At 36.4% G+C, this 17,869-nt stretch overlaps 1 protein-coding gene across 1 annotated transcript in view; it reads left to right on the plus strand.

The window, feature by feature from the left end:
• Positions 1 to 773: 773 nt before the first annotated feature.
• The window catches only part of IMPG1 (interphotoreceptor matrix proteoglycan 1), a 125,120-nt gene continuing 108,024 nt past the window's right edge, over positions 774 to 17,869 (plus strand). The window contains 1 exon segment of the mRNA XM_036085614.2: positions 774 to 840. Within this exon segment, the coding sequence (XP_035941507.1) occupies positions 774 to 840 (67 nt within the window).

The following is a 17,869-nucleotide window of genomic DNA, read 5'->3' on the forward strand; positions in this document are numbered from 1 at the left end:
GGGATCGAGCCCCACATCCGGCTCTCTGCTTGGCAGGAGGCCTGCTTCTCCCTCTCCCTCTGCCTGCTGCTCTCCCTGCTTGTGCTCTTTTGCGTGCTCTCTCACTCAGGCTCTCTCTCTCAAATAAATAAATAAAATAAAATAATAAAAAATAAAAACCAAAAAAGTTATCTGCATGTAATGGCCAGAAAGAAAGCTATTTACAAAGCAGTGCATTTCTATGAGAATGCAGAGAGCTTTGCTGTCTCTGGAGACTAACATGTAGTGAAAAACTACATACTTCCAGGGATAGCAATTAAGCTCTTTCAATGGATGTTCCTTGAGCATGTCATTTTGGAAAACATTTGACCCTAACTGTCAGCCTTCTGCATTTGGCAAGACTTCCCCTGGCTCTCTATGTCACTGTAACAGGTGAATAACTAAGAAAAAAGCATTTCTTCTGCCTGTGGACACTTGTTTATAATGGCATTCAGGGTCCTGGAGCTAGGCTGACAGATGCTCCTCCAGAAGGTTAATGAGATAAAGGTTCCTCCAGCTGGCCCTTAAGCAGAGATTATACCTGAGGGGAAGATAAGCAGATTATTCCAGAAACAGACACTGCTTCATGTTCTTCATAAATTAGCACCCTTATAGAGGTAAACCAAGAAGGTTATTCTCACTCGGCTGGCATCAATATTTAATTATTTTTCATATTTCTGTCATTTTATTTTTTTAAATGAGATTTGGAACTGTTCTGTGATTGTTATCAGAATTACCAATGCACAAAAGCCAGAATGTATTTGGAAACTAGAAGGGCTATTTTTGTTTTTTGGATTTTTCTCCAAGTTCAAGGAATCAAAGGTAAGTTATTTAAATATTTGTTTATTTTTAAAATTTGCTTATCTATAAAATCTATTTGCAGAAGTGTACATTCAAAATGAACAAGGTCACCACTGTGTCTCAGAGGGATAGTATATGGTAGGCCCTGAATTATATTGATTAATTGATTGAATGATTGTCAGAAATGATTTTCACTTGATTGAATATTTATTCGCTACATAATTTTAAGTGCAATTTATGTTAACAAAATAGAGATGAATGCATCCTTTTTGCTTTTATAAAACATCGAATACAAATTCATATTACTAATATCAATAACAATAGTGATCCATGAAACCATTCCATTTCTCTCTTAAAATTGACAAAATCTAAAAATTGAAGCTAATATTTTTTGAAGCTAGTGTTTTAAGCTATTTATGATCAGACAAAAAATATATTTCTTACTTTCTCATAGTTAAATCATGAGTTGCTTTTCCTTAAAAAATAGCAAGTGGGCTTTGTCTTCAGAGTTCATGATGACAAACTCAAAAGTTGTATGATAAAAGAATGAGGCAGTGAATTTTCTTATGGCAAATCTTCAAATAAAATTAAAGCAAGCAACTAATTAGGCATATTTAAGAAAAATAATCTTATTTTTTTAAAACCTGTTGAAGAAAGCTTTACTATTTTTGTTTGTTTGTTTGTTTGTTTGTTTAAGAATAAACCCAGTCATTATAACATATTCAGGCTTTTTAAGACATTTGAAACCAATAATGTTTGGTTCTTCCATAAGGATGACATAGCTTCAGACAATTAACATTTTAATTGAAGTATTGGTTTGAAAATGTCCAGAGTAAGTAAAACAAAGAGTTGTTGCATTTTTAAGTCCCAAAATAACTGATTCCGCCGTTATTAACTTTTTAGTGGTTGCATTTAGAGGGAGAAAAAAACATCTAGAAAAGATTATGTAAAAATTCCTTTTATGTTTTTCAACATATTCGTGATAGTGGGTGAAGCAAAAGTTTACTTACCTTGCCTTTCAATGTCAATTACATATAAATGTTTACGTTTATAAAAACATTTTAATTAGAAACAAATCATGGGATTCCCGTGTATTTTGAGCTTACTCTGCTGGAGCAAACATACTATTTCATATACTTGACCAGGCAAATCAGCTTTGGGTTTGTTGTTGTTGTTGTTTAAATAATTGTGTTAACTTATTTAAATATTTTTGCTATTTTCATACATTATATATCAACCTTTACAATTACAAATAGAATAATCACTTACAGAAAGTTAAATTAAACAACCTCACCAAAAACTATAATTTGTTATATGCCAATTTCGACAAAACAAAGTAGGATTGACTGCGTAATAAAACATCCTAATATTTTACTTGTCAAGGAATTTTTATTCTGTAAGAATCTCAGATCTGCGAAACTCTGTTAATCTCCAATTACTGAGGTCTACATTAATTAGAGTTTATGTACTTTAGCCAGACTGCTTTCCCGTTTGTGACTAATTAACCATCATGAGTGTATTTACATAAAAAACAGTTTGGGGAGTGAGAAGAATTCAATTTAATACAACCAGCTGTTAAGTATAACAACTGAGTGTACAAATTCAAGAGTTTCTTTTTTAAAAATTATAGATTATTTAAAAGATATGAAAAAAATTACACTTCCATCCAAACACAATCTATGCTAGCACCTTCATATGTTTCCTCTGTCTTTTTTCTATGTATGCTTATTTAATTTTTACATGATTGCAGTTCTACCACACAATTTTGTATCAGGTTTTTTGCACCTCTGTTACATTAGATGAATGTTCTACATTGCATTTTGACAAGTATCATTTTTTGGCTGCATAATGTTCCTTTCAGTGGATATGTCATGATTTGCTTTCATAATACTGAACAAAAGAGAAATAGTTGTTCCTAATTATATTGTTATTATGAATAACATTGCAATAAACATCCTTATGTATAGCCTTTCTTAGTATTTAAGATTCTTAGCGTAAGTTCACTAAAGTAAAATTATTGGATCAAAGCAGCATAAACAGTTTTATAGTATTTGATTCATATTTGCCAAATTGCTTCTCAAAAGTTTTCCTATGCCTTAAGGTGACTTTTCCCAATTCAATTCCACAGTGTTTACCGGCTACCCAATACTGTGCTAGACACAGGATACTAAGAGACTCAAATATATGCCAATACTTTAAAAGTTTTCTTTTAAGCTTTGCAATTCTTAATGTAGTTTTCCCATTGATACATAAAAATGAAACGGTTTTGGTTTCAAAACATTTATTAAATAAAACCGTTTACACAGCAGGACAGTTTGATAATTTCGAAGAACAATCACTTCATTAAGATACCATATTCATAGTGGAGATGCCAGTTGCATCTGATGTGCACAGCACTGCTTTATGCTTTTACCTTTTCATTTCCCATAAATAATTTCATCTAATTGCTTATGACATTCCAATATGTGGAGAAAGAGAAGAGAAAAAATCTACCCTTGGCAAGTCCTAAAATGGAAATAATGTTTATCAGAGTATGTGCCTTTTGCATTACAGTTGGTTATATACTAAATGAAACCTTTAACTAAGTTAAAGTCACCAAGGTATGGTAATTATTTTTGTAGCTGAAAAATGTCAGAAAATTTGCATTTGAAAACACTCTACTTCTTGCTAAGCCTTTACTACTGGGATATGTTCTCCTTTCATAAAATTACCCAGGAAGGTATTTTCCCTCACTGTGGCTCCATTAACAGAAAACATGGATTCATTTTTAGACCTGAGATAGCTGCCCAATGACAGTCACATTAACTTTGCAGCTCCTGTACTTTGTTCATCTCTGCTATAGTCTCAGAACAGTGTAATTCAAAAGGTTCAAGGCAGACTTTCTGTTCAATTATATCTGAGAAGATGGCCTTATAATCGAAGCTGTGTAAATTAAAGACGCTTTGTGTTCAACTGAGCAAACTCTGGCAGCAAACCTGAAACCATTTGTTAGATGAAATACTTTAAAAATAAAAAGCAGTTTCTGCCTTGTGGCCCCTCTCTGCCTATATTGATGATCACACTTAAAGGACTATTACATGTGTGAACTCATTTGGCAGCGCTGACATGACCTGCTTTCTTGGCCACATTCTATCAGTCGTGAGTGGGCAGCCACCTTAAATATCCACTGTATTTGCATGCTAATCATCTCTGGAAATTCAGATCCTGTATACCTTTGTTACCACAGTCATGTTCACAGCAGATTTTATGCTGTTTTAAAATAATCCATCTAAGGCAACAAAGGTTTTTTGGTTTTTTTTACAATGGTCTCTAGGTTTATATTATGATAATTCAGCATGTATTTGGTAATGACCACAGTAAAAGTTCTGACATCATTGCTATATTGTGAAGTATCTGACTGCAGAGTAACTGAGGTCTCCATCCACACTGCTGCTTCTTACTTCAGGGTATGAAAGACACTTAACGCAGTTGTGGGAGGGAATTGGTTATACCAGTCTTTGGAATACCACAAAGCAGCTTGTTGAAAGGAAGGAAAGTCTCTGACTACCATGTGAATTTTAGCCTTCCAAAGTGGACAGTTTTTAGCAACCATTGGGTCTGAGATCACTGTGTGAGAGTAAGAGACAGTATCACTGGGATTTCAACCTCACAAATCAAGAGCACCAAGTCTGATGGAACCATTTTAATAAGGAAGAAAGGTGCTCTGGACCAAGGCAATCGGCATGCCAAAGCTTACCCTATAAAGAGTTGATATGGTTGACTGGCATAGCCATGGTAATTCATATATGGAAATGCCACTGTCAAGTGTGAACTACAGCATGCATCGCTATAATTATTTACTGAGAATGTACTCTCACTGCTCTACATCTCTTCTGGCCACAGTGAATGTGGGAAGAATAAGAAGGAGCTACAGAACAGTGATAAATGCTTCTAAGCATATGGTTGTATTCAGAAGATAAATGTTCTCCCATTGACATTCAGTCATTTGAGGAAACAATGTCTTTCTATGTGCCTCTGTAAAGTCATCTTAATTCATTCCAACTTGGTTTTCTTCATTCAGCCATCTTTAGTCCCCTCACTCACTGCAACCAACATCTATTTTCATAATTGCTCCCCAAAGGGAAGGATTAAAGGAAACCACCAAAAGAAATTTTGTGGAGAAAATTCAGGACCTTGAAACTAATGAGAAGTTTCCACTTCAGAAATACTTTAACTTCATATAGAAATAACGTATGTAGGGCTAATTTGTCTGTCTTAAGGTCCCTGCTTCATTTATGAAGAAACAAAAGTTACATTTAATTAAGCCCAACTGTGAAACCCAAGGGCACTATTACCAACCCATTGTAGTCAGTTCAGACCTGATCAAAACACTTTGTAGGTAGCAATCATATTAACAATCCTTTAGCTTAAATATCTTATTTTTTTATAAAAACTCAAGCACATTTTAATTACTCTTCTTAAGATTTCAGTGGCTGGTAGACAATCTGCTCATTTCTGTTCAGGAACCCAGGGCAGAGAATACTACGTAACACTCCTAAAATCATTTGGGATGAGAAGATTAGAACCAAAACTGGTATGTGAGCTGTATCCAGCCCTATCTTACACCTGCTTAGTCTATTAATCAGTCTAATATAATATGATGAGTGAAATTAATATGGCTTTTACTATTAATTCAAAAGCCACTTTCCTCTGCTAACACCAGATGATTGCTGGTTCTGGGCCATTTCTGTTGCATGATTATCTGCATGACTGAACACAGGAGAGATCATAGGCCATATCATTCAGCTCTACCCTAAAAATGAAGGCATAATTTTAGGAGTTATATTACTCATTAAGAAAAAAAGTGTGACATTTTGAACTCCTTAATGAAATAGAGTCATTTGTTCATGGTATCCTTTTAAATGCCCACCATTAAAGTCTAAGTTTAGCAGTAAGTGGCTTATTTACAATTATGTTATGTATTTAAAGGCAGAACTTGGCCTAATGGATGTGATTTGACACATTCAGAAAGTCTCTTCTGAAACCAAAGGTACTTCCCCATCAAAACCCTGAAATTTAACCACCAGGTTTGCAATATTTTCAGACTCTAGAGATCAACAATTCTGAAATATCCCTTTCTAATAATTTCTCTTTCTTCCTTTTATAGAATCTGAGTTTTAGTCTCATCAAAACATCCCAGTCCCTCAGCCTCTCCCAGTTTCTCCACTTGTATAGCCCATCTAGGCCTCAGTGTCCTACACATTAATCCTAGGTGCTGGAGACCACTCCCTGGCCTTTCTCAACACTTGTCTTGATAGTACAATATAAACCTTACTCCTTGACCTTCTGCCCCATTTGCATGGTTAATCTCACTCTGGGTAAACTTAGCTTTCCCTTTTTCCACTCTCATTTCTGAGCTGCCAAGTGTTATTAGAGAATCCAAAATAAAGTGCTTACATGAAACAAATTCATGCACGATAACCTTAGTTGGGCCCTCCAAGCTATTCCACAGTCCTAGTCATCTCTGATTCCCTGACTTAATCCCCTAGTCCAATTTCCAAACCTCCTCTCTCTCCTCAAGCCAGCAGCCTGATTCTTCCTCATTCACATAATGGCGCAGTTAAGAGGAAGGATTTAAGGCTTTCACAGGACCGCATTCAACACAGAACACAGTTGTACAGAACAGCTCTGTCACTACTTATGTGACCTTGGCAAATTGCTCAATCTCATATGTATCTCCAATTTATGGTTTCTTATCTATAAATTGGGAATAATAGTATCAGTGTCTTCCCCATATGGTGTGATGAAGATAAGTGAAATAATGTTTATGAAGCACTTTGTGAGGCACCTATTATAAAATTGCTTGATAAATAGTAGATACTAAGAGGACTATGATGACTTCCATTTCTGGTACCACTTCCTCCTACATACTGAAAAGATTGAAGTCATCTGATTTCATTTGACCTCTTTTTTTCTACTTCAAACTTTCTCTCAATCTATATCCAAACTCTTCTCATGTTCTGTTGTTTCAGAGGGAATAAAAATATTTCATATTTTTGCTAATGTTATTTCTATCTACCTATGACTTTAACTCCATTTACAACCAATTCGCCTGCAACTTTACTCTGCCAGTCTCCTTTTCCATTGATTTCATTTTCCTGGCCTAAAAAATTTAATGCAACATTTGTCAACATTGGTAAAAACACCAGTGCTGGGGCTCCAGCTTTGAAGATTCTGATTTAATTTGTCTGGGTGGGACCCAAGCTAGAATAATTGTTAAAGCTATTCAGGCAATCTATTTGCAGCCAGGTTTGAGAAGCATGATTTATTGCCCTTCTAGAAAGATGTGATATATGGTTCATTATATTATGAGCCACCAGGGGGTTTGTTTTAATCTTCCTTTCTTTAGTAAACATTTTATCATAAATATATTTGTAGTTTGGAGGGAGTGGTCTCATTATTTAATAGGGTTGATAGAGTGGTTTGTGTAATTGTTCCCTCCATTATGTTGTTTTGTTTTTTTTTTTAACCATTCTACAAAATTAGGGCATAGATAGGTTACAGGAATATGTATTTTTAAAAAGCTACACCAAGCATTCTAATGCACACTGTTAAAAATCGATTAAATGCTTCATGAGGGCAGGGACCATGTCCATCTTGTTCTCAGTTATATCATCAGCACCCACCCCCTTTTCTGGCATGATTCACTCTGCTTCTGTCCATTTCAGAAGGCTGTCATCTTCTATCTCTAAAGTCAGGAATTTTGGTATCATGTAAGAACCTCCTCTTCATATCCAAATTGTCACCAGATCCTATCAAATGGTATGCTAATAAATGTTTAGCAACAGTCTCTTCAAGGGGTAAAAATCCTTCTTCATAGTGTTTGTCAGTATCCATACTGTAAACACTCCTACCACAGTTGATTTCAATCTACCAACATGACATCTAACATGACTGGGCACAATCGGCTTTTAGGTGCCCAGAGCCCCTGCGAGCCTGCCTCATTCAGCACACCACAGCATTAACAACTTCAGCACACAGTACTTCTTTAACCCAGCTTCGGCCTCTTCATCCTCATTGGCTGGGACAATGCATAACTGTTTCCTCTCTCAGGTTCTGACCTTTGACTTCTCCATTTCCTAAACCCATGAGACCCAGTCAGTCAGTGGCAAATCCTGTCAATACTTACCTCAGAACTGTCTCCTATTTCTTGAGCTTGAACTAGCTTTGTTATTCATTGTTTACCACATTCACTGCTTGGGGGGGAAACAGTAAAGAACAGAACTTCCAAAGCCCCCTCCATGCCTTCAGAATCAAGTCCAATAATTTCATTTGAGGGTCCTCATGATCTGACCTCCACCTTCCTTTCCAGCCGCACTCGTAGAGACTGCTTGAGTCCTGCCGTGGGCTAGATGCATTGCTTCTGTAGATCTCCTTACTTGGGAAATACACATCAGGAGTGTACAAAACCTATCTGTGATATTTAGAGAATAATAATAAAATGCTCATCTCCCAGAGTAAATAATAAACTATTGATGGTATCTTAGAAGTTCCCTGTCTGCTCTGCCAGGGTCTCTGCCTCTTTCTTTGCTCTGTGCCAAAGGCAGCCATGGTCATGAATTTTGTGTTAATCACATCATTGCCTGTCATTAGTGTTTCCAGTTATAGGTGTATTCTCTAAATAATATGTCTTGGTTTTGTTTGTGATTTTTATATAAATAATATCATGCTGTATGTGTTCTCTCCTAAGACTTAATTCTTTGGCTCAACATTATGTTTTTGAGATTCATCCACATTGTTGCATTTAGCAGACCCTGAGACAAAAGCTTAGCTGTTACTCTTCATTAGGGAGTGCTTTTTCAGGGTGGGAGCCTGGTGGTAAATGGAAAAGAATTGATAAGAGATCTCAAAAGTTTGCCTCAAAGAACATTAACTTCTCTGCAGTTTCCTGCACGCTAGATATGTGCACATTTATGGACAGTGGGTGGGTCCTGATGCTTCTCACACCGCAGCAGCAACAGAAAACTCTGGGGCAAAAGGAAAAAGACACCATGAAACAGCTATGAGGCCAAGAGCTGTGGGCTGTGTCTCCTACAGTGGGTCAGAGCTTATGAAGAGCTGAAGAGCTGGTCTGAGAGAGTGGTGAGGCTAAGAGGGTCTGAGATGGAGCGGGAGAGGCATCTAAGACACTGTTGCCCAGTGTGGATACACCACCTGTAGTCATTATTCTGTCCATGGACTTTGCTGTTACACTTTTGTATGTGTCCCCTGGTGTGCACAGCAGGCAGGAGTCTCTCCAGAGTCTAGGAATCTGATTCTCTCTTCTTTTTTTTTCAAGATTTTATTGATTTATTTGACAGAGAGAGAGAGCACAAGCAGGGGGAGCAGCAAGCAAAGGGAGAGGGAGATGCTCAACGTGGGGCTCAATCCCAGGGCCACCTGAGCCAAAGGGCAGACGCTTAATCTACTGAGCCACCCAGGCACCCCTCTCTGTCTCTCTTCTAAGTAGGAGAGAGATTGTTGTGTCGTGAGGTATGCGTGCTTTCAATTTTACCAGGTGACACCAAATTGTTTTCCTAAGTGTTTGTGCCATTTTGAGTGAGAATTTCTTTCTTTCCAAATCCTCAAACACACTTCATATTGGTATTGCCTGACTTTTTTTTTGAGGGCGGGGGGTGGTAGTGAAATCATATCTCATTGTGGTTTTATTTTGTATTTCCTTCATTATTAATGAGGTTCAGTATCTTTTCATATAATTTTCCTTTTCTAGAAAATGTTTAAAGAATTTTGCCCATTTTTTTATTGGGATGTATGTCTTTTCTTACCGATGTAGAGCAGTTCTTTAAAAGTTGTGAATATTAGTCCGTCTGCAGTTATGTACCTTTCAGATACCTTTTTCCAGTTTGTAGTTTGTCTTCTTACTTTTTTAATGGTAACCTCTGATGAGCAGACATTCTTTATTTTAACATAGTTGAATTTGTCATCCTTTTAACTTCATGGTTTGTGAGGATTTTCTGTCCTACTTAAAAAAAACCTTCCTTAGCTTAAAGTCATGAAAATATTCCACTATATTGTCTTATACAAGTTGTAAAGTTTTGCCTTTCATATTTAGGCCACTAAAATTGTGCATGTGTATGCGCGTGTGAGATAAAGAGTAGAAGGCAATGTCTTTTTTTTTAAATATGGATAATCAATTGTTTTAGCACCATTCGCTGGATAGTTTCTGCTTTCCTCTCTGCTCTGTGATGTCCCTCCTGTCATGAACATAGTTTTTGTCCGTTTTATTATCCCTGAGCCAATACCACATTGCTTTAATTATTACAAACTTACAATCTTGATATAACCATGTGTCCCTGGCTCTGGTCACTTTCTACAGGAGTGTCTAAGCTATTCTTGACCCTCCACTCTTCAATAAGATTCTAACATTAGCTTACCAGGTTCTACAAAACACTTTATTAAGGAGACTGAAATTGTGTTGAATCGAAGATCAATACAGAGAGAATTGATACCTTTGTAATGTTAAGTCTTCCTATCCAAGAGCATGGAGTATCTCTCCTTTTATTAGGACCTTACGATAAAGTTGCATGATTACTTTTTTCAAGGGCTTACATATCTTGGATTTATTCCTAGCTACTTTATATTAATTGTGATCATGTAAATGGCATTCTTATTACATTTTCTAGGTAGAAAAATAGTTGGTTTTATATCCCTTAGCTTTGCTGAACAATCTTAATTCTGAAAATTCACTAGCAATTCTTTGGAGATAAGAATTTTTTAACTTAATTAAAAATTTTTCATTCATGAACAAAGAAAATTTGAGTTTTTCTTTTTTGTGTCTTTGTATCTTTTATTTTCTTATATTTTCTTACTATCCATGATGGGCCATCCAGTATATTAAAGACAAATGGTGATTGCACACATCCTTACCTTGTTATTAATCTTAAAAGGAATGCTTTCATGCTTTGCCATTAGGTATGATGTTTGTTTTACATTTTTGCATTTGTTTTGTTTGTGTAAATGCTCTATAGGAGGTTTTTTTTAAAAGTTCCTTTCTATTCCTAAGTTTTAATCATTAATAAATATAGAAATTTATTGTGTATTTCTTCTATATCTATTCAGATTACTAGCTGGTTTTTCTCTTTTAATTCATTAATGTAATAAATTACCTTAATCGGTTTTCAAATATTAAACCAATGCTACATTCCTGAGATAAATCCAACTTGATCATAACCTTTTTTTACACACTGCTAGATTCCATTTGCTAATATTTTATTTCAGAGTATTTATTCATAAGCAAGATTGGACCATTTTTTATCTCATACTTTCCTTTGCAAGTTCTGTAAGACTTTGTATGAAAATGAAGTTGGGCATCTGCCTGGGCATCTGCCTTCGGCTCAGGTCGTGATCCCAGGGTCCTGGGATCGAGTCCCATATCTGGCTCCCTGCTCAGCAGGAGGCCTGCTTCTCCCTCTCCCACTCCCCCTGCTTGTGTTCCCTCTCTTGCTGTCTCTCTCTCTCTGTCAAATAAATAAATAAAATCTTTAAAAAAAAAAAATGAAGTTGGTCTTTTTTAATGCTTGATAGAACTCACTGGTAAAGCTAGAGAATGATATTTATGGAAAAATATTTGATTACTGACTCAACTTCTTTAAAGGTTATAATAATAATTAGGTTTCCTATCTCTTTTTATATTCGTTTTATTAGTTATTTTATATTTGGTACCTTGTATATTTCCAGAAATTTATCCATTTTATATAAAGTTCCAAATTATCGGCAAAACATTATTCATAATATCTTCTTGTTATGTTTTTCATGTCTATAGAAAATGTAATGATGTCCTCCTTTTTCAATCCTGACAGGATTGTGTCTTTTCCTTACTTGATTAATCTTGGGTTTTTGTTTTTTATTAGTATTTTCAAAGGAAAAATTGGGAGCTTTTATATTTTTTTCTTCTCTTTATGCTATTACCTTTTTTTTTTTAAAGATTTTATTTATTTGACAGAGAGAGACACAGCGAGAGAGGGAACACAAGCAGGGGATGTGGGAGAGGGAGAAGCAGGCTTCCTGCCAAGCAGGGAGTCCGATGTGGGGCTCGATCCCAGGACCCTGGGATCATGACCTGAGTTGAAGGCAGACGCTTAATGACTGAGCCACCCAGGCACTCTATGCTATTATCTTTTAAATTTTCTTAATCTCTGCTCTTATCTCTTTGGTTTTTTGTATTTTCTTTGAGTTTATTTTGTTTTCTTTTGCTAACTTCTTGAGATGGATGTTTAGCTCACTAATATTTAGCTTTTTTCTTTTTCTAAAGTAAACATTCTCATGAGATAAATTTGCCTTTCAAATACTAATGTTGCCATACCCCACAAGTTTATTATGTAGTATTTTTATCAAGTGATAAAATATGCAACATTATTTCTCCATTGATGTATGAATTTTTTTATAAGGATTTTTTTTTTTTTTAGTTTCCAAATATATGGAGATTTCCCAGTTGTTTTTTAAAACTGATTTTTAGTTTACTTCCCTATTGATCTGAGAACGTAATGTACATGCATTATAGTTCAATATATAGTCAATATTTGTTTATGTTCTCCCTGTGCTTGAAAAGAAGGGATATTTTATATTATAAATATATAACATATTTTATAATACTTAATATTTTTATTTTATAATGTTCCACATATGACTGTTAGGTCAAGTTTAATCATGTTTTCAATCTTCTATAGTCTTTCTGAGCTTATCTGCTTTTTCTATCACTTACCAAGAAAGATTCTTAAAATCCACCTATTATTATTGATTTCATTAACTTTCAATAATTTTCATTATTATTCTGTCAACTTTTCCTTTATATATTTTGAAATTGTAACATTAGGTACATAAAATTATAACTTGTTACCTCTTTCTGATGGCTTTTAAAATTTTATCATTATGATATTACTATCTTCATTGTAATACCTTCTGTCAGATAAGAAACTTTGTCCACTGGTGTGCTGGAACTGACTCATACTAACTTACAGGAGCCAATTGCACATATCTCTTCACAAGTTAGTGTTTGGTAATGTCAGTCAGTGGCTTGAAATCAGCCATAGGGGAATATTAACACATGGAAATTGGTGAATGCTACAAATCAAATCTTCTCATCTACCCCCAAGAGCTGGTTATTAAACATTTACCAGCATAGCTCTGACTTCATTTGATATTAATATAGCTACACCAACTTTCCTTTGGTTAGTGTTTGCAAATTATAACTTTTTTCCATCCTTTTAATTTCAACTTCTCTATATCTTTTCATTTAGATGTGTCTCTGAAAACAGCATATAGTGGGATATTTTTTTTAATGCAGTATGACAATCTCTGTCTTTTAACAGGAGCATTTTTGTCCATTTGCATTTAATGTCTTCCAAATATTACATGGTACATATTTACACTAAAAAAATTATTAGTTGTTTATCTGAAATTCAAATTTGCCTGGGTGTCTGATATTTTATTTGCTAAGTCAGGTGAGTCTATTGCTATCTTGTTCCTAGCCTTAAACCTCAGAATAAAATGGTACCAGATCATAATAATAGTTAACAGTGTTCCAGGCCTTCTGCAAAACTCTTGACATTTTGTCATTTGGTCTTCAAAACAAAACAAAACTATAAAATGCAAGCCTTAATCCAAAACTATGGTGTTGGAATTACTGTTATACCCTTTTTAGGTTAGAAATACGACACATAGATTATCTGCCCAAGTTCAGCAAGTGACTCAGAAAGGCAGGACTATCTTACTATAACTTCAGCCCCACAGGTATTCAAAATGAAGTTCACCTTTCTTCTCTACATGAACTGTGATAGATCCTTGTGCATCAGAAAGTTAATAGGCAGAGATTTACAGCTATTTCTGTTTAATCTGCTCCACTGTTCTTCTTTAGTAGTTAAAATATTCTTGTGTGTGGAAATATATGCACCAATGCTATACATGCAATTCTTTTCTACTCAGAATTCCCACATACTCCAAGATCAGGTTTGCATGAAAGCACTAAAAATGAGGAGTGGTGTCTTTCATGGTTTGCAATATCAGAATCACAAGCAGCAATAAGATTTAGAAAATAGAGATGCTGAGCTAAATTAGAGCTAATTCTGATATGAGTTCTTTAGGCATCATAAGAATCTAATGAGCGAACTATGTTCCAACTATGTAGCACCCCTGGAATCACAGAGAGAGAGGCTCCATTGTCCAGCAACCCAGCACTGCTGGAACCAGAAGGAAAGTGGGTGTTTGGCACATTTCATTTAATGTGTCCCATAAACAAATCCACATTCTTATACCATGATATTTTCTTAGTGCACCCCCAGCTTCTAAAGTTTCCTTTTCCTGAATTTTGGGGAATTTTTTTCTATAAGCTCTTGGTAGATCTCTATGAATTCCTGCCACTCGTCTTCTTCACCCACTTCCAAGCAGATCATGGACTCATCATGGACTGCCTCTGGCTTATGAATTACCTGGTACTGTTCAAGCATAACCATTTGTTTTCCATGCTATTCAACATTTGTGTCAAGCTACGCTCAAAAAATGCTCTCCACTGTAATGTCCCATACATTTGTGAGGTACAATTGCAACTGGTCATCCACATATCAGATTGACTGGTAATCTTCCATTTGGATTCTCTTACCCATAACCTGTGTGTTTATTTAAACTCTGAAAGGAGTTCTGAAACCTGTGGAGTTGGTGCCAAAAAAGTATCCATGATATGTTAAAAATTGGGAAGCAGAAGAAAGGAAAAAAGTTAATAGGATTTAAGTTAATGTAAGGATGAGATGATTAAAAGCAACTTAATGGTCCCACTTGCAAATGGAGACCGTAGCTACCTACCCAGCATGATTTGAGGGGGTCTAAAAATCCAGTTGCTAGAGAAAACATGGGTTTCTTTTTAGCTCCTAAAAATAAGCCCCAGCTAGGCTGGTGAGCAACTTGAACATAACTGTTCTCACCTCAGTTTCACATCCTGTTTACCTGACCTCAACACTGAACCAGCTCCACTCACCATTTTTTCAAAGTAATATACTTTACAGTTAACCACAGCTTTTATAGAAATATCCTACTTTTCGAACTTTCAAGACTGCCTTATTTGGGGGAGAAAGGATTTTGCTAATTTTGCTTATGTATTCACATGAAATTCATTTACAATTCTTAACATTTTCAACTTTCCTGCTAAAATTCTCCAGTAAATTTAGCACTCCATGCAGAGGCAATGTGTTTATCCTGTAGTTTCCCACAATCTGTGACCCCAGATTGTACCTCGAGAACACTTGAGAGTCAAGAGCATTCCTGTGGTTCTGGAATTACAGCAGGAACAGTGCCCTGGAACTGGCAGTGGCTGTGCATGGACCTCAGCCAGGGTCCATTATGAGGCGATGCCACGTGTTAGACGAAGGCAGCCGTGTGAGACCTTCACACCACCCTATGGCAAGTACTTCCGTTGTGTTTCTCTCCTCTCCCAGGACAGAGAGGTCAGTCAGCTTTGACAGTCCTCCCCTTCTCCATATGCCCTCCTCTCTCTCCCCATGAAGGGGTGGACGAATTAGCACGCATTTCTGTTCCAAATATAGTTGAGGACACGGCCCTGCTGGACCCCTGCCTCTACACTCCTGACACCAGACCTGAAAAGCTCATGACGCCACCTGTTCAGAGGTCACCCCCCTCTGGACACAAAAGAGACAACCCCTTCTCTCTTGCTTACTTCTGTCCTCAACTTCTGTTCCTGCCCACTCACCAAGCTGCATGTGCCCTCAACAAGAAGTGCAATTTTGCACCTCAACAAAATTTCTCAGGTGAGATCAGTACCTCACCTATAGGTTTAGGTTTTTTTTGTTTTTGTTTTTTCAGTGCAATGAGGTGGAAGAGGGGCTCAATACTTATGTATACAAAGAGAGACTAGAAAATAGAAATTAGGGTGCCTAGGTGGCTCAGTCAGTTAAGCATCTGCCTTCGGCTCAGGTCATGATCTTGGGGTCCTGGGATTGAGCCCCATGTTGGGCTCCCTGCTCAGCGGGGAGTCTGCTTCTCCATCTCCCTGTGCCCCTACCCACCCCCTGCTCATGTTATCCTCCTCTCTTTCTCTCAAATAAATAAATAAAATCTTTTAAAAATTAAAAAAAAAGAAAATCGGAATTAGCAATCTTTATTTCTTATAATGGTTTTCCAAGGTTTTAGCCCTTTTTGTTCTGACATGTCAAGTATAATGGCTAAACCTGATTTTGCAATGAGAAAAAGATAATGCAACTGCTCTAATTCGTTGAGACAAGGGACCACTAATTGTCATTCTCATAGAGTGAGATGTTGCTGAACAAGTGTATTTGGGAGGTAAGGAAGGCTGCAATGGCATCCAAGTTTCAAAAGCTTCAGAGAGAGAAACTCATGCATCATTGACAATCGGTCTGTATGCTGACTATACAAAGAGTTTATTCACTTCATATTTCATTAAAGAAAATCACTGGACATTTCCATGATTATCTTCTCTATCATTTATTCCAACACATTTTCACTAGGGGTGGCACTGTAGAAATTTAATGGGAACACATATAGGAAGAGAAGTGAGAAAGCAAGGTGTAGAAGCTCCTGTGTTTCTCCCTTGATCATGTAGAAAACAGTATGCTTAAAATCCATGCAATTTTCTGGAAAAACATTAAACAAGGTATTCAATATATCTGCATAAGTTTTGAGGCATAGCCAGGTATGTTAAGCACAATGTACATTTAGTTGTCCTTGCTTTTTGGAAAAATTTCTCAGGTGTGTAATTGAGCATTTCTACTAAGGTAGGGGGTGGACAGGGATAAAATTGACCAGAAAGAAGTGGAGCATTTGCATAAAGGCCACAACCCCTCACTCATTTTTGGTAAGGTCAGAAAGTTTATACAAGATTAAATTATTATTTTTAAAAATTTCCAGTCATTGATTTGATCCTGAAATGTTATCTACTTTCTCTCTGTGGAATTTTGTTCTTCAAATGGAGATTTTTGTTCTATAGGAATTCCAGTAACTTTTCTCTCTACTTCCGTTAATTCATTCATTAAGGAATTGCAGGCCTTTTCCCTTAGGAAACATAATGGGTTCTCTAAGTGCTTGTACCAGTGACTGTTGCTTTCATAACAATGCTGCCATAAAAGCTCCATTCCTCCTTTTCCTGTTGTCTGTTTTATTGTCACAGTATGTGTACAGTAATCCTATATTGTGAGGCTGCAGGGTTAGATGGCTGGAAAATATCTCTCTAGAAGAGAGTTTAGTGAGGAGTGGTCCAAACAGGATGGTAAGGATCCACTTGAATATATAACCAAGAAAGAGACTGATTCATGGGCAAAGCTGAGCCATGAAATGGAAACTTCATAAGCAGCCTACAACTGGAGGCCAACTCTGGTATAGGAAGGAAAACAATTGACAGGACAGGGAGATGATGTGGACTATCACGGCTTCCAGGATGCCAGTCAACATCAAGGCCACATGGCCACCAGTCTAGAACCTAGAGCGGAAAAGATACTTTGGACTAAAAGGCTAGCCTTCACATTAGCTAGTAGATATGCTTAGGCAATCTAATTTTAAAACAATAAATGAAGAGTCAAAGTCCCAGTATTTCAGAGGCTTTTGCCATGCTACCCTTGGACAGATTTGACTTTTCCTTAGGATAAAGTCATGTTTTAATTTAGTATTTGAATTCAGTGGTTGTTAAATTAATTTCCTTTTCTATATATATGGAAATTTCCAAACTTGTCATAGCTATACTGGGTTTCAGGATTTGGGTTAGCTCCAGGGTAGAGTGGCTAAAGAAAAAAAAAAGACCCTCTCCAATTTAAATCTTCAGTGTCGACCACTTTTCTTAGCCTGCTGGAAGGTGCTCTGCCCATGAACAAGTTGTATTCTTTCCTGCTCACCTAAATATTTTCTGCCACAACTTTCATGAGAACCTCCCAGCCTGTTGGGAGTCTATTCCACCATGGCTGTCTCTGCCCTTCCTCAAATGATCTGTTTTGCTGAAAAATCACCCCCATCAACAAATGTCAGTACTCGACATGTACAATTCCAAACTCAAAGTGAT

This window comes from Halichoerus grypus, chromosome 9 (assembly GCF_964656455.1).
Source record: "Halichoerus grypus chromosome 9, mHalGry1.hap1.1, whole genome shotgun sequence".
Taxonomy (NCBI): Eukaryota; Metazoa; Chordata; class Mammalia; order Carnivora; family Phocidae; genus Halichoerus; species Halichoerus grypus.